Source organism: Oncorhynchus gorbuscha, linkage group LG04 (genome assembly GCF_021184085.1).
Source record: "Oncorhynchus gorbuscha isolate QuinsamMale2020 ecotype Even-year linkage group LG04, OgorEven_v1.0, whole genome shotgun sequence".
In the NCBI taxonomy this organism is placed as follows: Eukaryota; Metazoa; Chordata; class Actinopteri; order Salmoniformes; family Salmonidae; genus Oncorhynchus; species Oncorhynchus gorbuscha.
Window position 1 is genome coordinate 63363240 of NC_060176.1, and position 23356 is coordinate 63386595.

General features: G+C 41.2%; 1 protein-coding gene across 2 annotated transcripts in view; it reads right to left on the reverse strand.

The window, feature by feature from the left end:
* The window catches only part of ptgs1 (prostaglandin-endoperoxide synthase 1), a 50744-nt gene that overhangs the window by 19031 nt on the left and 8357 nt on the right, over window positions 1-23356 (reverse strand). The window contains exons 1-8 of one of the 2 annotated variants that reach the window (XM_046347691.1): window positions 18222-18241; window positions 17994-18110; window positions 14791-14931; window positions 12107-12250; window positions 11823-12004; window positions 9083-9166; window positions 3798-4044; window positions 3336-3622 (exon numbers count right to left, since the gene is read on the reverse strand). In XM_046347691.1, coding sequence (XP_046203647.1) covers window positions 3336-3622; window positions 3798-4044; window positions 9083-9166; window positions 11823-12004; window positions 12107-12250; window positions 14791-14931; window positions 17994-18110; window position 18222 — 1203 coding nt within the window. In that variant the 5' untranslated portion in view covers window positions 18223-18241. Of the gene's footprint in view, window positions 1-3335; window positions 3623-3797; window positions 4045-9082; window positions 9167-11822; window positions 12005-12106; window positions 12251-14790; window positions 14932-17993; window positions 18111-18221; window positions 18242-23356 lie in introns of those variants that run through there. The other variant, XM_046347690.1, reaches the window with a different exon arrangement.

Sequence of the window (23356 nt, forward strand, 5' to 3'; positions counted from 1 at the left end):
AATATTTAGGAAGAGGTCATCATTTCATGGAATATGTCAAGGAAAATCCAACATGGAAAATGTGGTTAGCAAGTCAAATTAATTTATTGTGTTAAGAGATTTCATGATGCTTGTATCTAAACTGAAATAGATTGATTTATAAATCAGTTGGGGTCTCTATAAGCTACAAGATGAGGTCCTAAACATAGCATGAAACTGCATCCTTGTAGCTGTATGGGCTAATATAGTCAAAATGTTTGCCTAGGGGTAAGTTGAGCCAATGGCCACCATACGCCATACAAATTATGATGACATTTGTGTCAGGTTGATGCATAATACGAATAGTATTTTTGCATTGTGTCATGCATATGAACGCATTTTTGTTACAGAGCAGATATCATGCAACAAGCCCCCCTTAAGGTTATTGAAAGAGCAGCCAAGGAAGTGACAGAAGGGAAGAAGTACAAGCAGCAGCAATGGATGATAAAAATAACTGAATGACACTGAAGTAGATTGATAAAAAAAGGAAAACAAACATGTACCTGTGCGTAAGAGAAGCTATGATAGAGTAGAGGCACAAAAGGTCTTATCTGATGACATGGAGTCTGAACTTGCTAAACATATCAATCTTGCAGACCAGTTTCATGAGCTTAGTAGCCTCAATTGCAGTGAACTTGCCTAGAAATTGGTACATAGAAACGACATCCCTGTCCCAGAAAACTGGTCAGGAAATGGAAGGCTAAGTGATATTGAACAGAGAGATCTATATCTGAATGTAGGTATACATAAAAAATGAAATAGTTGTCACATACACCGGTTAGGTGTAGTGAAAATGTGTTGTTTTTAGGGCTGTCCCCAACAAAAAATATATTGGTTGACCGAAAGTCATCTGTTCTTTCCACCAATTGATTGGTAGACATTTTAAAATGCATTTTTTCCAAATAGACACACCCTATGTGATTTCAGAAAATTAACTACTGTATGGCTACATTTGGGCGCAGGCCAGGTAGCCTAAAGGCCTACTCCTATACATAATAAGGTGCATGTCCTTACTCAACTTTGACAGGAGCGCTCCACACAAAAGATAACTAAATTGACAAAACTAATGAATGAAATTAAATTAACCAAAACGTGTTTCTCACAAGTGTAAACAGGTTGTGTGGTCTGCAAACAACATGTCCCCTCTGACAATGAGAACAGTAAATTAATGATTTAACAGAAATTACTGTAACCAAACAAACATTTTAGAATAGAAATGATAGGAATTAACAGTAAATGTACAATTGGTGATAGTGTGTATCAATTACCCATTACATACAGTATAACAATCAAACACAGACAACTCACACAATGGAGTTATGAAACAATGAATGTGCACAAATTGGAGGGAGACATGCATTGTGCATCTTAGCCACAGTCTCGGCCTCCGCAATGGATTAGTTCACAGAGGTGGGCGCGAATCAGACAGGTGTCTCGTGTGCCATAAAAATATATGTTTATTTGCTACTTCTCTACAAAAACAACTAATTGGGGTCAACCCTAATTGTTTTACAGTCAGCCCTAGTAGTACAGTGCCCCTGGAGCAAATTAAGGTTACATGCCTTGCTCAAGGGCATACAGATTTTTCACCTTGTCGGCTGGGGCATTTGGACCAACAACCTTTCGGTTACTGGCCCAACGCCCTAACCGCTAGGCTACCTGCCGCCTTACTGATTGTAATGTTTTGTACAAACACCTTAATATTAAGGTGCACTCTCTTTGCACTCAAAACCACCTCAATTTGTCAGGGCATGGATTATACAAAGTGTCAAAAACGTTCCACGGGGATGCTGGCCCATGTTAGCGCCAATGCTTCCCACTGTTGTGTGAAGTTTGGATGTCCTTTGGGTGGTATACCATTCTTGATACACACAGGAAACTGTGGAGTGTGAAAAACCCAGCAGTGTTGCAGACGTTGACACGCTCAAACCGGTGTGCCTGGCACCTATTAATGAATAGCATTCTCACAAACAATTTGTGAATGCCATTCATTGACTACAGCTCAGCGTTCAACACCATAGTGCGCTCAAAGCTCATCAATAAGCTAAGGACCATGGGACTAAACACCGCCCTCTGCAACTGGATCCTGGACTTCCTGACGGGCCACACCCAGGTGGTAAGGGTAGGTAACAACATATCAAGCATTCTGATCCTCAACACAGGGGCCCCTCAGAGGTGCGTGCTCAGTCTCCCTTGTACTTCCTGTTCACTCATGACTGCATGGCCAGGCACGACTCCAACACCATAATTTTAGTTTGCCAATGACAACAGTGGTAGGCCTGATCACCGACAACAAAAAGACAGCCTATAGGGAGGTCAGAGACCTGACTGTGTGGTGCCAGGACATCAACCTCTCCCTCAACATGATTAAGACAAAGGAGATGATTGTGGACTACAGGAAAAGTAGGACTGAGCACGCCCCCATTCTCATTGATGGGGCTGCAGTGGAGCAGGTTGAGAGCGTCAAGTTCCTTGGTGTCCACATCAACAAACTATCATGGTCCAAGCACACCAAGACAGTCATGAAGGGGGCATGACAAAACCTTTTCCCCCTCAAGAGACTGAAAAGATTTGACATGGATCCTCAGATTCTCAAAAGGTTCTACAGCTGCACCATCGAGAGCATCCTCACTGGTTGCATCACTGCCTGGTATGGCAACTGTTCAGCCTCAGATTGCAAGGCACTACAGATGGTAGTGCGTACTGCCCAGTACATCACTGGGGCCAAGCTTCCTGCCATCCAGGACCTCTACACCAGGCGGTGTCAGAGGAAGGACCTAAACATTGTCAAAGACTCCAGCCACCCTAGTCATAGACCATTCTCCCTGCTGCCGCACGGCAAGCGTTACCGGAATGCCAAGTCTAGGTCCAAGAGGCTTCTAAACAGCTTTTATCCCCAAGCCATAAGATTCCTGAACACCTAATCAAATGGCTACCCAGACTATTTGCATTGCATCCCCGCCCCCCTCTTTTACACAGCTGCTACTCTCTTATTATCTATACATAGTCACTTTAATAACTAGCTACATATTACCTCAACTAACCAGTGTATGCTCAATGTAATCCATACCCTGGGTAAGTTGTGCCAAGACACCACTTCTTTTGGACATGCTATTTTCTCAAACTTATGTTTACATGAATTCCAGCATCCTGAAATATATGTAGATATCTCTGTTAGAAATGCTATATTTCCCTTGGTTTAGTGATGCTGAATAACATATACCCACTCTCCCCTATGGCATGACAATGATATTGAGACTAGGGTTCATCAATTTAACACTGCATATGACATCCCATGGTCACCACACAGCCCATACCTGTCCAGCACACTGGCGTGAGAAAGCGTCCACCAGTTTCTCCACCCCGTAGTGTGTGACGATGGAGGTGTTGAAGATGAACTGGGAGTAGGGCACCACGTCTCCGTCTATGTGGAAGCTGTCTGGCATAAGGGGGTGCCAGTGGTACAGTTGGTTGAACTCCACAGCGATGCGGTTCCTGTACTGGAACGTGGACTTGAAGAGCAGGACCGGATCGAACTTTAGATCCAACAGGTAGCCGCTCAGGTGCTGCACGTAGTCCTCGATCACTATCCGGATAGTCTCACCTGGAATATGAACAAAAAAAATGTATCTACCATAGCAGTGTGTGGATTATTTTCCCCGTAACTATTCACTCAACCCAGAACATGGAAAGGTTTCCTTAATATTAATATTCCTGCCTAAAGCACAGTGTCTGGCAACATGGACAAGAGAGATCTGTTTAGTCCAGTGTGTACTTACCTATGACGATGAGCCTGGTGGTCTGGAAGAGCTGCTCATCCCCCCAGGTGGGGTGCTCGGCCTTCAGGATGTCACAGACGCGGTTGTGTTCTCTCAGCCACAGGGTGGCGTACATGGTGAGGCCTGGCAGCAGCCCAAACACCTCCTGCCCAATGGCCATGCGCTGCCCCTCGGGAACCCCTCGAGGGTAGCTCATATTCACTGGCGCCTCGGCTATCGTTGGAGGGTACACCTCACCTTTAATTACCTGGAAGAGAAGATAGACAGTGAAAAAGGGAAAGTAATACTATGGACCCCTTAAGAGCTTTACTGACTCAATAGCACAATACTGAGCTTTAATGATTCAATGAGCATGCTTTACTAATTTCTTTGGATGATAAAAAACTATATCATTAGTGTCCCCTTTGGGGTTTTGTGGAAAAGACATTTGAAATATGTCACTGACAGGAATGGACCTCTGCGATTGTAAACTTCATTAATGTATCCTTCCTTTATACATACTGTAACTTAAAAGCTGCCAGTTGTTCACCAATTCTTCATCCTGGGACAGCAACCTGCCAAACTAATCAATGAATATGTCTTGCCAGAGCCCAATCATTACCCGTGGAGGAATGGGCCGTGCCCATGACCACAACATTTTGAAACACTACTGTTAGTTACAATAAATACTGTTTACCTCAACAACCCCCCTAAATAACCAACAGTTGTACAGCCATCTCATCCTGAGTATCATATGCATAGTGTGAAGTACATTTTTTAAGTATCCCTATACTTCTGTTATTGCGGTGCTATCACTCTTATTAGTGCGCCTGTGCAGAAGTCTCTTGCAGTTAGACCTGGCCTGAGTGTGATGACAACTATGTACTGTGGAAATAAAGCAGGGATTCCCCAAAGTCAGTCTTGGATAGTAGATACTGCCCGTCTGGATAGTAGATACTGCCCGTCTGGATAGTAGATACTGCCCGTCTGGATAGTAGATACTGCCCGTCTGGATAGTAGATACTGCCCGTCTGGATAGTAGAGAGAAAGTTGGCTTTGACTGCTTGTACGGTGCTGACTTTTGATTCTATAAAGTTGGCACTAAAAAGGATTTTGGGTGAAAAGACTGCTGTCACGCCAATAATAGATGGAATGCAAGTGAGCGACGCAGCATATTACACTGAACAGCAGAGAAAAAGCGCCAATAAGTCATGTTATCAAGACAACTAGACGAGGGCACAATTGCCTAGCACAAATCCACTGAGCAGGTATGGAAGGAGATCAAAATGGGTTATTTGTTAAAGCACTTAGCATTGGGTTAAAGACTGTCCTCAAAAACTGACAAGTTAAAATAAGAGGAAAATGTATACAGAGAGATAGAGCAGTGTAACATTACTGTCACGTTCTGACCTTAGTTCTTTTGTTATGTCTTTGTTTTAGTATGATCAGGGCATGAGTTGGGTGGGTTGTCTATGTTCTTTTTTCTATGATTTGGGATTTCTGTGTTTGGCCTGGTATGATTCTCAATTAGAGGCAGCTGTCAATCGTTGTCCCTGATTGAGAACCATACTTAGGTAGCCTGGTTTCACTTGAGTAGTGGGGGGTATATTTCCTGTTTAGTGTTTTTGTCTTTCACCTTACGGGACTGTTTGTTTGTTATTTATTGTTTTGTTCAGTGTTCTAGTACGCCATTAAAAGCTATGAACACTTACCACGCTGCGCATTGGTTTTCAAACTAATCTGCTTCTAATACTGAGATCTTTATAGTTGAATCCTTAGGATCTACAGGGATTGATACTATGTGTACATAAAGTGTGGTACAAAATGGCTTGATAGCCATGTCAGTGAACTAAATATGAAAGAAGTACAAAATATGATTGGTGTGTCAAACAGAGCTTTCAAATTTGGAGAAGGGAGAATCGTCCACTCGACCAAGAGAGTCAAGCTACCAGCAAAAATTGTCACATTAAAACAGAGGTGGTCCTTGCAGATATCCTTTTATTATTAAGCAAAGCATCCCTCAAGAAGACAGGGGCTGTACTAGACATTACAAATGACAAAAGTCTGTGATGTTTAAACAACCAGTGACCCTTGCACTTACTACCTCAGGCCACTATTGTGCTCAAATTCTAGAAAAAGACATCACAGAGTCCATGTGAAAACGAGATTCTGACAGACACATGGAGATTCTGACAGTCACAGAAAACATGACCACAGAGAAAAAACAAAGTATTATTAAAACTTCAAACAGTTTGGACCAATGGAGGCTCATAATGGCTGGAACAGAAACCATGTGTTTGATGTATTTGATACCATTCCAATAATTCCGTTCCAGCCATTACTACGAGCACGTTCTCCCCAATTAACATGCTACAGTTGACAGACAGAAATGACTCAGCAGTTCTGGGAATAATGATGAGAGCATTTCCATTCTACGGCAGATAGTGAGCAGTTGTGAGACATTAGATTTTTTTTTAAATGGAACCTTTAACTAGGCAAGTCAGTTAAGAACAAAGTCTTACTTACAATGACAGCCTATACATGCCAGACAAAGCAAACCCAGACCAACTGTTGGTTTGCCCCTGGCTTCCAAGTAAAATTAAACACTGGCTGTAGATCTACACGAGCTAGGACCAAGTCTGTGGTGCCTTCACATAAATGGACCACTTCACACGCTTCAGTGCTGGAAGCATTGTGATTACATAGAAACCCAGTGAAATCGTCATGCACTTCATTCATTCCTGGATAAGTATGCATGGCCCGCCACAGAAATTGTACAATGACAATGGAGGAGAATTCAATAATAATGAAAGGAGAATTGGCTGAGAAATCCAACATGGAAGACAACTGCTGCATACAGTCCATGGAGCAACGGACTTCTGGAGAGACAATCAAACGTGCATTTCTACAGGTTACAGAGCTGTCAAGGGACATTCACGTCTGACCTGAAGCTAAGGGCGACGGAACACTATGGTAACTAAAAAAGTGTATGTATGGCCTGGCAGATGCATCGCTCTACTGGTACAACAAAGTCAAGGCAACAGGCCTCCCGAGTGGCGCAGCGGTCTAAGGCAGAGAGTCACAGCCGGCCGCGACCGGGAGACCCATGGGGTGGTGCACAATTGGCCCAGTGTCGTCCGGGTTAGGGGAGGGTTTGGCCGGCAGGGATGTCCTTGTCCCATCATGCACCAGCAACTCCAATGGAGGACCGGGCGCAGTGCACGCTGACACTGTCGCCAGGTGTATGGTGTTTCCTCCAACACATTGATGCGGATGGCTTCCGGGTTAAATGGGCATTGTATCAAGAAGCAGTGCGGCTTGGTTGAGTTTCGGGGGAACGCACAGCTCTCGACCATCGCCTCTCCCGAGTCCGTACGGGAGTTGCAGCGATGAGACAAGAGTGTAACTACCAATTGGAAACCACGAAATTGGGGAGAAAAAGGGGTAAAAACTTTTTTCAAGTCAAGGCAATGCTGAGTACAGTTTGCAAAATGTCACAAGTGGGTCCTGCAGTCTTCTATAGTCTTGATCAAGACTGCAATGTGACTGGAGTACCTGCCTGTCATGCTGATGACTTCATCTAGTGTGGCTCACAGACCTTTGCTACAACTGTGATACCACACCTCAAAGCCGTTTTCCATGTCGGCCGTGTGGAGCATGATAGTTTTAGTTATGTTGGCAATGGAATTTATTACAGTTGACGCGACAATACTGATGCAACAAGAAAGCTATATCAATCTTCAACCCATCCACATGAATTTAAAAAAAGAGCCTTACAAAAAGAATTCCCCTCTGTGGAATTGAAGCTGATTGAGGTCAAAGATGGGTCAAATGCTATGGGTTACTATACAGTAGACCTGATGTAATGTTTGATGGCTGCAACTTGGCATGCAACACAAAACATGCCACTGTACAAACCATTCATGAGGCAAACAAAGTCATTTGTAAACTGAAATCAGTGACTAAAGTTTCAGCATGTGGGAAAAGATGACTCTCAGAAACCAGTTGTTGTCAGTGATGCTTCCCTAGGAAACCTTACAGACGGAGGCACACAATGTGGAAATATAATCATGTTAATGGGTGAGGAAGGAAGATTCTCATCTATCTGATGGCAGTCAAAAGGGACAAGGAGGGTTGTACGGAGAACACTTGCTGGAGAAACCCTTGCTCTTTCTGGCAAGTCTGTTCTCAGAGCTCACCACTGGTGAGTCAAAACCACCCATTGTACCTGTAGTGTGTGTCACTGACAACTACTTTGTAGCTGTGGTCCTTCTGTAGCTCAGTTGGTAGAGCATGGCGCTTGTAACGCCAGGGTAGTGGGTTCGATCCCGGGACCACCCATACGTAGAATGTATGCACACATGACTGTAAGTCGCTTTGGATAAAAGCGTCTGCTAAATGGCATATATTATATATTATTATTATTATTATATTTACTTCCTAGTTGATGCTGTCAAATAAACCAAGTCTGTCACAGAGAAAAATACTTCATCTTGAGATTAGCAGCATCAAGGAATTTATTCAAGCACAGAGAATCCAGCTGAGGAACAGCTTGCTGACTGTTTAAATAAAAAGGGAGCATCATGTCTTGTGTTCCTAAAGGCACTCAGTAATGGAAAGTAGCAGCTTGATTAATAAAAAAACACATTGTCAGACAACCCATTTGTAATTGGGGACTTGAATAATACTTGGACATTTAATTATTTTGTTGATGTTCTCCATTTATCTTTAAAGAAAAGTGGGAAATTGTTAGTCATGTTATAAGTATCCCTATACTTCTGTTATTAGTGCTATCACTCTGTTATTAATGCGCCTGTGCAGAAATCTCTCTTGCAGTTGGACCTGGCCTGAGTGTGATCGCAACTAAGTACTGTGGAAATACGGTAAACATTGTTAAACTGGAACTTTGTCGTGGTGTCATTTATAGTTAACACAAGCCACTGCTGAAAGAGACATTGATCAATGGGGTTGTTACAACATCAGCTCTCCCCGACTCTGAACCAACACCCATTTCCCAAAAACGGATACCAATCCCAAAACTCCTTTCTGTAGAAGTGAATTCCAACAGATAAAGCCAATGGGTGTACTTCTTTATCCCGACATGAGTCAAGATGTATTCCCTCTTAGAAGATGTGTATTCTTTCATGCTCATGATAAAATAATATCATTTATGGGGCTCGGAACCAATAGTACTTACTTTAATCACAAGTTCCTCAGAGTTACCACAGAGTGGTACCATGTTTACAGTAACATTCCAGTGGAGACTCGTCCACAGCTGGAGTGGAGTTATGCAATATTCTACATACCTGGTATTTCATCTTTCCGTCTTTAAGAAGCCGGAGGTTCAGTTGACGCACCAGATTATCGCCGTAGACATGGCCGGCATCCACCTGTTTAGAGATGATTATCAAATATGAGATTAAAAAGAGATTGTGGGACATGACGCATGGCAAGAGATAGAGATGAATATGGTTCTCATGTCTCTCGTAGAGTGTGCAGGGTTTCTTTGTTGATGGTGATGACATCGTGATGAGGCAGATGGTTTAGCCTTTTTGAACTTGACTGGTGCTGTGCAGTAAAAGTCTCAAAGTATTGGAAAAGTGACATCTTTTGTTGTTTTGGCTTTGTTTAGTATTTGGTCCCAAAATCCTAGCATGCAATGATTACATCAAGCTTGTCACTACAAACGTTTTGGGATGCATTTGCTGTTTGTTTTGGTTGTTTCAGATTATTTTGTGCCCAAAAGAAATGACAAATAATGTATTGTCATTTTTTTGTCGCTTTTATTGTAGATAAGAATATAATACGTTTCTAAACATATAAATTAATTTATCCCAATACTTTCATTCCTCCAAAATGGACTATTGTTAAGGGAATTTTTATCAATGATGACTAATTATGTATACATTTCAATCAGGACTGACTAATCGGAATACTATTATGTTACTGTATATGTACTGTCACGAATATTACCGAAGGTGACTCCCCTTCTTGTTCGGGTGGCGCTCGGCGGTCGTCGTCGCCGGTCTACTAGCTATCGCCGATCTGTTGTTCTGTGTTCCTTTAGTTTTGTCTATTGGTAGCACCTGTTTCTAGTTTGGTTGTTAGGATAGGGTTATATATAGTCTGTTCAGCCCGCTTCCGTTTCGTGCGGGCTTGTTCTCCTGTTTCCTTGTTTGAGTGTATTTTTGTTGGCATTTTGGGTTTCACGCTGTCCGTTTATATTTCTGTTCATTTGTGTTTCCACTTTTGTTCATGTTATGTTTCCAGGACATTAAAGCGTGTTGTTTTTCCCACATCCTTTGCTCTCTGCGCCTGACTCCACACCTCTTCACTCATTTACTCATAACATGTACTATGTAATCAGAATACTATTATGTTACTGTATATATGTATGAATTTTCTTTTTAATCCTAGTACTGAATATAATGTGTGTAAATATAATCAAGAATTAGAACAATGACTGTCTGTACCATGGTAGAAATGAATGAACTCATAGCCAGTCTGGCTAGAAGGCTTATCTACACAAGCATGACCTTGGCTCGGTCATATATTATCTTAATAGGGAGAGACATGCGAGAACCATACAGCCATTGTACTGGAGCGGAGATGACACGGGCTGGTACTAAAACTGATGTCATTTTAAGTTTATAACCTGTGGTAAAATGTGTAAGGAGCAGTACTCTCGTGAATAAAGGCTGCTGTTTGACTTTAAGACTGGGCTCTGTCCATTTTTATACTAATAAGGGTCATACATATCCTTATGATATCTTATGATATCTATGATTGTTATTATGAGTGTTTAATTTTAATTGGGTGTTAAAACAGAGCAATTTAATTCCTACAACAACTATGTACATAAAGTGCTGTCATTTCAAAACAGTTCATCCATTATGGATGGAAATACCCTCAAATTAAAGCTGACAGTCTGCAATTTAACCCCATAGTCATTGTATCATTTCAAATCCAAATTGCTGGAGTACAGAGCCAAAACAAAACACATTTGTCACCATCCCAACACTTTAGGGCGCTCACTGTCTGTTATGTAGCTTACAGAATGCAAGACAGGAATTCAGGCCAGACAGAGAGGAGAATTCCACCAAAGCAGTGCAAAATGTCCTGTCAGGAAATATTGTTTCTCTCCCTCTGTGTCAGATGCACGGGCATTAGGCTATAGCCTAAACCTATATTATTTTGGTAACACTTTACTTGATACCCAGTGTCATAACTGTCATAACCATGTCATAACAGCTGACATGTCATAAACTGTTATAATATGGTCATAACACTGTCATGACATATATGTAGACATTTTATGGTTATTTATTTTCAGACATGCACCTACCCCAATGCTCTGTTGCTGATGACTGAAATGAATGCAGAAACAGATTTCAGGAGCAGGACAAGACACCCTCTTTTCAACTGCTGACTGATTAAAAGGGCATGTAAGTGATAGGCCTATCTGAATTATGGGGGTCATATTGCTTGACAGTGTATATTTTGTATCCACGTAAAGGGACACAGGATGGTCATAATCCTTAAACTGTATTAAACTTCAGCTCATTATGGTAAGATCCATTCAGACAGTCACTGCTCCATCATGTGCTCGCAACAGACACAGACAAAACCTGTTTTGCTTCTCCACCAGAAAGGAATAAAAGATGTGCCATTGTGTGCACACGCCAGGCTTTCAACAACATTATCTTTTGCCATGATTCATTCAGTTGCATTTGATTTTGCGCTATAGCCCAACTGTCGTTTTAGCTGATATTTTTATGTAATTTTTGGGGATATTTTTTATGTACTGTATCACAATGTTTTATGGGTACTTATAATCAAGATGGGACAAAAAGTTTAACGTCGCTAAACACTAGTTGGAATAGATTTGTTTTGCGGCAAGAATTTGAGTCGTCTGCCCCCGCTAACACCTAAATACATTACCCCCTCTAAATATAATAGAATATAATGCAATAATGATATAATAATTTAATAATATACTGTACAGTACAGGGACTACATATACAGTAGCGGTAGTAACATTCTCACCCCATGCCCCAACGCCCTGGTGAAGCCCAGGCCCATGCTGTTTTGAGTCTTGAAGAACTGATGGGTGAAGTGCTGAGCGAAGAAAGCAAACATCAGGTTGGTTCCCTGTGGATCCGGCCTGAACTTCCTCCTCAGCAGAAACTTCTCCACCACCAGCTTTGGGTCTGGGAGGACAGATTTTCCTGGAGAAAAGTATGCATGTTAGCTATGCATGTTTCCGTTGGGAAGATTTATTTTCGTAAGTAGTCATTATTTTCTGATAGGAACTTTGGATGCCCTCTCACCTTTGGCACCCATAGGGGTGGGGCAGCCTTCAGGCACAGGGGGTAGGATACGGGTGTAATAGGAGACATTGGAGTAGGATTCCCAGCTGAGGTATCCATACTTTGAGTTGAAGGTAGGAGGACTGGGAATAAGGTTTGCTCTGACTTTGGCAGAGAACACAGAATAGTTTGACACATTGATCATTAAAGGCCTGAAGTTTCACTGAAAAAGCAATAATGGTTGGAGGAAACGCAACCCACAGGATGGAAATGCATGCGTACGTACGTGCGTGCATCACACATTTTAGATGAAGAGATGTCACTTCTCTCATACGTTACAGGAAACATTGTGTAATGTCAGAAAATACCTGACTTCCAAACAACTCTGAAGATAATCATCTTTAAAACTGCAACTTTCAACTCAGTCAAGACACATTCTCAACATTGAAGAAGCTTCCAATTGAAGTTGAGAAACATTCAACTTTTATATGGCAGAGATTCCACTCATGGTAAACGGTGAGGAGGTCGGCTCAAGCCTAAAACACCTTTAAAAAGGGACATTGTTAGCTGTGTTGTGCCCTGCACTATAACATGCCTTGGATTTCATCTCTCATCTTTTTAAGTGGGAGAACTTGCACAATTGGTGGCTGACTAAATACTTTTTTGCCCCACTGTATATTAGTTACATCAGACGTGTTGCTTGACTTTGCAAAGCCACAAGCAAACATTTGAGGGAAGAAAGTATCAATATGATGCAACTGAAAACAATTAACATTATAGTACATAATATCAAGAAACAAAAAGTGTTGTTCATCTGCAAAGCAAAATAAACTAATATTTCTTAGACACACAAGTCAGTCAGGTTCTGCACATGACAATCAGCTATACTTCTTGAAACAACTATGGCTGTGGAAAAATACACGGACCAGATCCTGTAATAAAACTGAAAAACCGTGAGGAAATCCAGCTACCAGCCAGAGGGGGAATATAATCCTGTGAGGAATGCAGCTGCCAGACAGAGAGAGGGGGTGAGGGGAAGCCAGGGCGTCCAGTAAACACTTAGCTCAGACGCCATGCCATGAAAGATTAGACCTTAGCAATGCTTATGACACATGGGGCTTGCTAGAGCAGATGAACATGACATGGTTGTTAACAGGGTTGACACAGATGTGTTGGGGTTTAGTGGAGGCACAAGGTTGATACAGTACATACTGATGAGATGAACACCATGGGTTTTATTGTTAAGGCTTAACAAAGTAGCCTTTTAGTGGAAGTACAGAAGTGACCCATGCGCCGTCCCGCCATTCCAGTCACTTAGCAAACGCTCTTATGCAGAGAGACTTGCAATCAATCAGTGCTTTAAAATGGTAAAACAACCACATCAAACCTAGACGATACCAGTATTGCAATACTCGTTAGTATGGCAGCAAGGAAACAAAACACAAAGCAGATTTAACTTCTTTAGGAAAACAGCCCTAATGTTGGAAACAAACATGTTGTCATCCAGAGTCACATTTATTTCCCAAAAGCTAAAGAACACAACATTTTACATATAGCTGTTTTTTAAAAGGACCAAAAACTTTGGTCTGCTTTAGGCTTTAATTTTTGGCATGGAAAATATATTGCGAAACTGGTATCATCCCAGGCCTAATCACTACCCTCTCTCACCTTACCACCCTAACACACCAGAGATTGGTAGCACACTAGTGTCTCTTCCCAGTCATGAGGTTAGAAAGAGGGGAGACAGAGGTGAGGAAGTCTCCATTCCAATCTCCATGGAAGGAAGTGATGTGTAGAGTGAGGTGGTAAATCAGCTGGAGGACCATGGAGCACAGGCCTGGGAGAGAGACTGAATAAATAAGGTCAGGATGTCAGGCCAGGGTACGCTGCTCCACCCAACTACCAGTTAGCACGCACACAAACACAGACAGGAGGAAATTGGTGGAGAGAGTGTGGGCCAGCATAAAAACACTGGACCATGCCAGCTTAAAAACAACCTAGCTGTACAAATGAATAATAGTATGGTTAGTAGAAAGCGTTGAAGGATGCAAATATACATATATTGGACAACTCAAATAAAAAAGTCCATAATGATCACAGCTGCTGCTATTTCGACTTTAAGGCAGTGTTAATCTGCAGATGAGTAGTGAACTCAGTGACCCCTTTCTTCCTCTTTTCTTAAGGCAACAGCCCGGGCTTCTGAGATGACTTACAATACCTCACCATGCCCCTCTCTTAGATGTTAAACCTTGTAAATACACCTAAAACTGTATGCAGCTGTAGCGAGTTAGAGGGGAGAGCTCAGAGTGTAGTGATGAAACCACGGGCCAATATGTTTTATGCAAATATTTACATGCTGGGAACATAACAAAAGGAACCAAGAGGCAAATGAACACAAGTTGTAAGCAAACTTTCCAATTAATCTGCCGTAGTCGGTGTACATTGGTAGGGAAGAGAAACTCCTCTTAGTGCAGTAACATAAGAGAAGATATATGAATATATGGCTCTGGAGAGCGTTAAAGCATTTTCAACAACATAATTGATCCATGTATGCATTTCCATCATCATAACTTGTTCCCCCTGGTTACAAAGCACTGCACATTGTACGGCATTAAGTTAGCCATTCCACCCCTTATACATAGCACCCACATGGCAACCATTTTGTGCCAGAATGCTCACCACGGCTGCATTGAATGGCGACTCACCTGTGAGGACCACCCTCATGAGCCAGTCCCGTAGGAAGGTCCTGTTGATGAGGCTCCACAGCCAGTGGAAGTGTGTAAGGATGTAGTGGACCACATCAGTGCTCGGCTTCAGCTTCAGGTAGACCCTTGTCCAGAACTCAGCTACACACAGAGATAAGGCACAAAGCTTTGATAAAGCAGGTGTTGCATACAGTACAGCAGAGTTCCCAAACTGGTGGCTCACAGTTTTTCCCCCCCCTAAGTTTTCAGTAAAATAAATGAGGGGACATAAGACTAAAAACAACTGGAAATCAACTCCAAGTGATTTCAATTTTGGAAATATGTTCCCAAGTGTTCCCACACTTGAGAGACATGTGATTGTATACAAATAAAAGCAAGATTTCAAATAATTATGTTTAGTCAAATGTGTGTTTGGGCTTCTTGTGGTCAATCAGGTCAAGCTAAAGGGGAAACAGAGCAAGGCAGATGGCCCACCCTGCCTGAATAATAGTAAGGGAAACATTGCCGCTGCCAACTATAATAGCCAGGATTGAGGCGATAAACCATGGTAGCATTCTAGACTACTGATGAGCACTCCACATAAGGAGACATTTAGCAGAGACAGAATGATGACAAGGAAGAGGATATACAGACCGTTGATGGGATAGAAGAGACTCACTACTGAGTTTATCCAATTTAAAAAGTCCTCTGTACTTGACATTGAAAAGCTATATTATCAGAAAACCCCTGAGCAGGACAACACTGGAAATGGCTTACTTTCCTTTTAATCTCATTTCTATTGGTGTTCAACTCAAACCTGGCCGGTTTATTTTGACTTTGAGCTGTGATAAGGGGATGTTGGTTCATTTCACCTCATTTTGAAAGTCCCCTCTCCACAGACACGCAGTTGACATGTTACTGAAAGTCTGTCCTTTATTGAGTATCTATAGATGGACTATGAAAAAAAACTTCCACAGCTTAAATGTCCTGAGAGTTGTATAGCGCCCAGAACAAACATGCCTGTTAGATATGCTGGGCCAGCCCAGGACAGTGTGTCCTAGTAGGAGGTTAGAGAGGAGGTGAGAAATGCAACCATGTAGTGCCATCTGCATCAATCACTACTGATCCATGGCTCCTCTGGTATGAAAATATTTACATATGTCTGGATTTCCAATGCCTTCAGAAAGTATTCACACCTCTTGACTTTTTCCACATTTTGTTGCGTTACAGCTTGAATTTATAATAGATTACATTGAGATGCGTCACTAACCTACACACAACTACCCATAATGTCCAAGTGGAATTATGTTTTTTTTTTATATATATATTTAAAAATGAAAAGCTGAAATGTCGTCTCGAGTCAATAATATTCAACCCCCTTATTATGACAAGCCTAAATAAGTTCAGGGGTAAAACATGTTCTTAACAAGTCACATAATATGTTGCATGGACTCACTGTGTGCAATAGTGTTAAACATGATTTTTGATTGACTGCCTCATCTTTCTACCCCACACATTAAATTATCTGTAAGGTCCATCAGTCGAGCAGTGAATTTCAAAACACATATTCAACCTCAAAAGACCAGAGAGATTTTTAAATGCCTCGCAAAGAAGGACACCTGTTGGTAGATGGGTAAAAAAGAAAACGTTGACATTGAATATCCCTTTGAGCATATGGTGAAGTTATTAATTACACTTTGGATGATGTATCAATACACCCAGTCACTACAAAGATACAGGCGTCCTTCCTAACTCAGTTGCTGGAGAGGAAGGAACCCGTTCAGGGATTTCACTATGAAGCCAAATGGTGACTTTTAAACAGTTAGAGTTTAATGGCAGTGATAGGAGAAAACTGAGGATGGATCAATAACATTGTAGTTACTCCACAATACTAACCTAATTGAGTGCAAAGGAAGCCTGTAGAGAATACAAATATTCAAAAACATGCATCCTGTTTGCAACAAGGCACTACAGTAATATGACAAATATGTGACAAAATGAACTTTATGTCCTGAATATAAAGTGTTGTATTGGATTTGCCCAAAACATATTAGAGTACCACTCTCCATATTTTAAGCAGAGTGGTGGCTGCATCATGTTATTGGTATGCATGTAAGTGTGGGGATAAAATAAAATTATGGAATGGAGCTCAGCACAGGCAAAATCTTAAGACACTGGGAGAGGAATTCACCTTTCAGCAGGACAACAACCTAAAAATAATTTGCCTGTCAAGAAGACAGTGTATGTTTCTGGGTGGCCGAGTTAGTTGACTTAAATCTGCTTGAAAATCTATGGCAAGACATGAAAATGTTTGTCTAGCAGTGATCAACAACCAATTTGACAGAGCTTGAAGAATTTTGAAAATAATAAATGGGTAAATATTGTACAATCCAGGTGTGCAAAGCTCTTAGTGACGTACCCAGAGAGTCTCACAGCTGTAATCTCTGCCAAAGGTGTCTAACATGTATTGACTCGGGTGTGAATACTTATGTCTAAAAACATGTTTTCAGGAGAAGAAAAAAATAGAATCCATTTTAAATTGAGGCTGTAAAAACAAAAATGTGGTCAAGGGGTATGAATACTTTCTGAAGGCACTGTAAATGTACATTTCTTTTGATAAGCAAGGTTTTATACTGGTATGCCAGTTACCTTATTTCACAACTGGCAGTATTAAAGAGGCAACATTGAAAGTAATTTAATTTAGTTTTGGTATTTATTCATTATTAAATCATGCACTATGATTCCCAATAACCTTTCCTACAAGTGTGAATGGTACGCCACAAAACATGCCTGAATTCAAAACACTTAACTATTACTCATCGTGAGGATCATGTCAGTTCCCGTTAGGATGGAAGAGGGGGAATGAAACAAATGAAGTGTTTACAAGCTACTAGATGGATGAGGGACCAGTGGGACTTTAAAATGCATAGACATTTCTCAAGTAAACTATCAGTGTTAGACTGGACACAAAAATGTCTCCCTGGCTTTGCAAAGCCATACCACAGCTGTGCAGAACCCCACCACCAAAATCATTCACTTTTATGGCCTAGAAATGTTATTTCCTGGTTATGTAATGCGCTCATCTTTTCTTTTCATTTTACAAGTCCTTCCGCACATCAGGAAAGGATAGCAATATTTTGATAAGCCAGGGAGGAAAATGGAAAATGTAACTTAATCAAAAGAATAATAATCAAAAGAATGTATAAGCAAAACATTTCACTTACGGATAGTGCAATTCTGTCCATAGAAGCCGGTGCGAGTGCAGTCACATTCATAGCGGTCAGTGCCAAACCTTAAACACACACCCCAGTTTTGACAGGGGTAATAGCAACAGGGATTCACTGCAAATGAGAAAACACACACTTCGATTAAAGTATAGTTTGGGCACTGAGCTTTTCCTGACCATTTGAAATGACCAAGAACGCCAAAGTTTTTCCTAGTAGAGCACATACTTTTTCCTGATCACCATCATTGTCATAACAACGCACGTCCGTGATGTCAGCCAGGACAATATTCAGATGGTGTCCAATGTCTCTCCAGCTTGGATGCCACACTGAAGAATGTGCTTAAAGCATGAGCAGAACATTAATCTCAGGCTGGAATTTGATGTGTTGCCCTCCTCCCTGGCGAGGTAGGGAAGATCTATTTAATAATACAGTTATGTGCACATAACTGCAGTAAAAGTCAAGTAGAAGGGAGGAGGGCAAAATCAAGTTCCAGCCTGAGTTCATCGTTTTGCTCATACTATAAGCACATTTTTTTATGATTGTCATCTGGCGAGGACACTCACCAAAACGACAGCTAAATGAGCATGTCATCTTAGTCAGGGCCAAATCCTAACTCGAGGTGTGAACAACCTAACCTACTATTTTCACACACATCTTCCATTAGTGCATTAACAGTAAGTTGAATGATTTCCAGTTGAGATTCAGCCTATAATTAATTTACAAGCCAGGAAAGACGAGTGTTTGGACTACTTAAGAGTCAGACTGTGGTTGGAGAGCTGTGCTAACAGAAATGTCTACTGCCATGAGGCAAGCACAATGCCAACTCACATCCTTGGCCATGCAGTCACTATCATGTTATGGCTTTACTGTCCTTCCCTGCAAGACACGCATCCATTGAGATGATCATAAATATACATTTCACAATGAAGAGTATGTATTAGTGGCAGTAGTTCAGCAGATCCTTCCTCATTAAGCAGTATTATTCAGTCATTTAGATAACTGGAGTCTTCTGCTAAGAGGAAATGATGGCTTCTTGATAGGCAACAGTCCTATACTGTACTAGTAGTCAACTCATTCAACCAACAGGACAGATATTTGGTTGAATATTTATAGTATGAAATATGTATTAAACGCCAGTGTTCCTAACCCTTTCAAATGTACAATGGAAGTTAAGATTTGTACCGTTAACTGGAAAAATAATGTATGATACAGCAGAATTTGTTCCCGGCAGATCATCTTATAGCACAGAATTGAAAACAGTCTTCCTCCGCCTGCAAATATTCTTTGTGCCATCTGTGGTAAAACAAACAAGTAAGTGTGCCAGTCGGTATTAGGCCATTATTACTACTAGTTTAGATTGCTAAATTAGTCAGCTATCTAAAAATTGTTAGATTACATTCTAATTGAGTGACTTTCAGTGACAAATAAGAGAAAATAAAATTCTAAATTGTTTATTTTACTATTCTAACTCTTAACAGTAAGTTGAGACCCCGACAGTTTATTATAAAATATTGAACTGGGGTGTATTCATTAAGTCCTGCACCAGAAACCGTTTAAGGACCAAATGGAATAAAACGGGGAGGGACCTACTTGGGGTATATTCATTACGGAAATCGTTTACCATTCATGAACCAAACGGAAGCTAAACGAGAGCTTCTATTGGGCAATATTAGTTAGGTCCCTCCCTATTTCGTTCCATTTGCTTCAGTTTAAGAAACTATATATTTTTTCCATTGCTAAATGTTTTACGTTTGGAATAAACAGTTTGTTGCAAAGCATTTTGCAACAGACTAACTATTGTCTTTCACATGAACTCATCGGTAGACGGCTTGCCTAGGGCACATAGCAGTCCTATGAGTGGGGGATATCAGCCAGGGATGTAAATCACGTCTTGAATGGCAAACTACACTTGCCTGCTGGCGGTAGGAATTTATGGTCTAAATAGTAAGCGGGAAATAGCAAGCGAGAGGAATTTTTTTGACATCTGGGCCCCCGTTCATTAGCTTCATATTCACCTTCTCTTAGGCTTGTTATAGGGACGTCATATTATGTGTGTGCCACACCTTCTCTTAGGCTTGTTATAGGGACGTCATATTATGTGTGTGCCTCACCTTCTCTTAGGCTTGTTATAGGGACGTCATATTATGTGTGCCTCACCTTCTCTTAGGCTTGTTATAGGGACCTTCTCTTAGGCTGTGTGTGCCTCACCTTCTCTTAGGCTTGTTATAGGGACGTCATATTATGTGTGTGCCTCACCTTCTCTTAGGCTTGTTATAGGGACGTCATATTATGTGTGTGCCTCACCTTCTCTTAGGCTTGTTATATGGACGTCATATTATGTGTGTGCCTCACCTTCTCTTAGGCTTGTTATATGGACGTCATATTATGTGTGTGCCTCACCTTCTCTTAGGCTTGTTATAGGGACGTCATATTATGTGTGTGCCTCACCTTCTCTTAGGCTTGTTATAGGGACGTCATATTATGTGTGTGCCTCACCTTCTCTTAGGCTTGTTATAGGGACGTCATATTATGTGTGTGCCTCACCTTCTCTTAGGCTTGTTATATGGACGTCATATTATGGACGTCATATTATGTGTGTGCCTCACCTTCTCTTAGGCTTGTTATAGGGACGTCATATTATGTGTGTGCCTCACCTTCTCTTAGGCTTGTTATAGGGACGTCATATTATGGACGTCATATTATGTGTGTGCCTCACCTTCTCTTAGGCTTGTTATAGGGACGTCATATTATGTGTGTGCCTCACCTTCTCTTAGGCTTGTTATAGGACGTCATATTATGTGTGTGCCTCACCTTCTCTTAGGCTCACCTTCTCTTAGGCTTGTTATAGGGACGTCATATTATGTGTGTGCCTCACCTTCTCTTAGGCTTGTTATATGGACGTCATATTATGTGTGCCTCACCTTCTCTTAGGCTTGTTATAGGCTTATTATGTTATAGGGTTATATGGACGTCATATTATGTGTGTGCCTCACCTTCTCTTGTTATGTGGCTTGTTATATGGACGTGTGCCTCACCTTCTCTTATTATGTGCTGTGCCTCACCTTCTCTTAGGCTTTATTGTGCCTCACCTTCTCTTAGGGTTATAGGACGTCATATTATGTGTGTGCCTCACCTTCTCTTTGTTAGGCTTGTTATAGGGACGTCATATTATGTGTGTGCCTCACCTTCTCTTAGGCACCTTCTCTTAGGCTTGTTATAGGGACGTCATATTATGTGTGTGCCTCACCTTCTCTTAGGCTGCCGTCACACCTTCTCTTAGGCTTGTTATAGGGACGTCATATTATGTGTGTGCCTCACCTTCTCTTAGGCTTGTTATAGGCTTGTTATAGGACGTCATATTATGTGTGTGCCTCACCTTCTCTTAGGCTTGTTATAGGGACGTCATATTATGTGTGTGCCTCACCTTCTCTTAGGCTTGTTATAGGGACGTCATATTATGTGTGTGCCTCACCTTCTCTTAGGCTTGTTATAGGGACGTCATATTATGTGTGTGCCTCACCTTCTCTTAGGCTTGTTATAGGGACGTCATATTATGTGTGTGCCTCACCTTCTCTTAGGCTTGTTATAGGGACGTGATATTATGTGTGTGCCTCACCTTCTCTTAGGCTTGTTATATGGACGTAGTCATTTGTATGAATCTTTGTCAGTGTCAGCAGTGTAGGCTACTCTGAAATTTGTCATATTACAAAAGATTATTCCGTCTCCAGTCATATAAAGTGTAGTAGAATTGCATGAAAATATGTTTATAAAAAGGCCACATTTTTCCCAGTCGAAGAAAGAAGAAACATAAGTCATCTGAAATAACCTATAGCCTACTCCATAGGCGCTCAGCCATGCATTGAACTGTCTTTTTTTGCGAACAGTGATCGAGTTAAATTAGCCTACATTATGACTATCCAATCTACTAATCACATTACGAATAGTAGGCTAGTCTGCAAATGTGAAAACAAATGTAATGTTTTATTATAGAGGTTCATTTTTATGGTGAAAATGTGCTTCCCCAAACTTGAAACACACACCACATACGGTATGTTGTAAAGCAGATTAAATGGGCTTAATTTCACAATAAATATATAAGCAGGAGAAAGCTGGGATCTTCTTTTAAATAGTGGCTAGTCAAAACTCTTCACACCCAATTGCGCAATGACTAGGCTTATAAGAATAGAGGTTTCACTAGGCTCTGTAGGCTGTCCACTCTGTTACATGGGTCCTTGGCCTATAGGCGACGTTTGGAGTCATTTGGCCATTTTAGTTGTAATTACAAACCTTATCAAAACATATAGGCCTATGGACTAGGCTACATGTGTGCAACTATGATTTGAAAAAGTTTTTAAAAAATGTCGCTGTTTCTTGCCTTAAACTGCACATGCTGGGCATAATTCACAAGTGATAATATTGTCACCCATCAGACTATTTTCAATTGAATCTTGTCTTTACATATACTAAATAATATATGCGTGTGAAATTAGTTTTGATTTAGAATGTAACATTATCATGCACCTGTCGGAACAGGGGGGGAAAAAATGTGTCATATGCACCTAAATAGCGAATGGAGGAAGCTTTTCCCCACAGTAATTTTTTATACCAGCCTGGTAAACTATACTCCTGATGTAAAGCAAATCAATGTGTTTAATATTAGGAACGTTGAGAAATAAAATAAATAAATAAATAAATAAATAAATAGTAGGTCTAGCCTATAGAAAGCTGATGGGCTTCTCTTTTTAAGAGGCCATCAAAACAGTTGTCATAGTCTATAGAAATGTTTTGCAACATGAGCTCATGGACTCTAATGAAGTGTTGTATTTGCAATAGCATTTGCATTGATGTCAGAGTGATTAGAGAGACAATAGAGCGCTGAGTACCAGGCCATTAGCAACTGGCCGTTAGCAAGTTTGGTAGGCTACTAATGACCATCAGCGGCATCAGAGCTCAGTTTTGGAGAATCCGAGTTACCTTGACTAAACGGTCAGGTGGAATTTGACTGCGGCCATGACTTGGAGGTAATATGCTCACCGTAACAGCCCTAGCTGTCCAAACCCACAGTTTTATCAACCATCTGGGAGGCTTGTCTCAGATTATCCTGCATGTGAAGAAGCAGGATGTGGAGGTCCTGGGCTAGCATGGTTACACGTGGTCTGTAGTTGTGAGGCCGGTTGGACGTATTGCCAAATTCTCTAAAACGCCTTATGACCATTTAATTCTCTGGCAACAGCTCTGGCGGACATTCTTGCAGTCAGCATGCCAATCGCATGCTTACTCAAAACTTGAGACATCTGTGGCATTGTGGTGTGTGACTAAACTGCATATTTTAGAGTGGACTTCTGTTTACATTTGAGTAA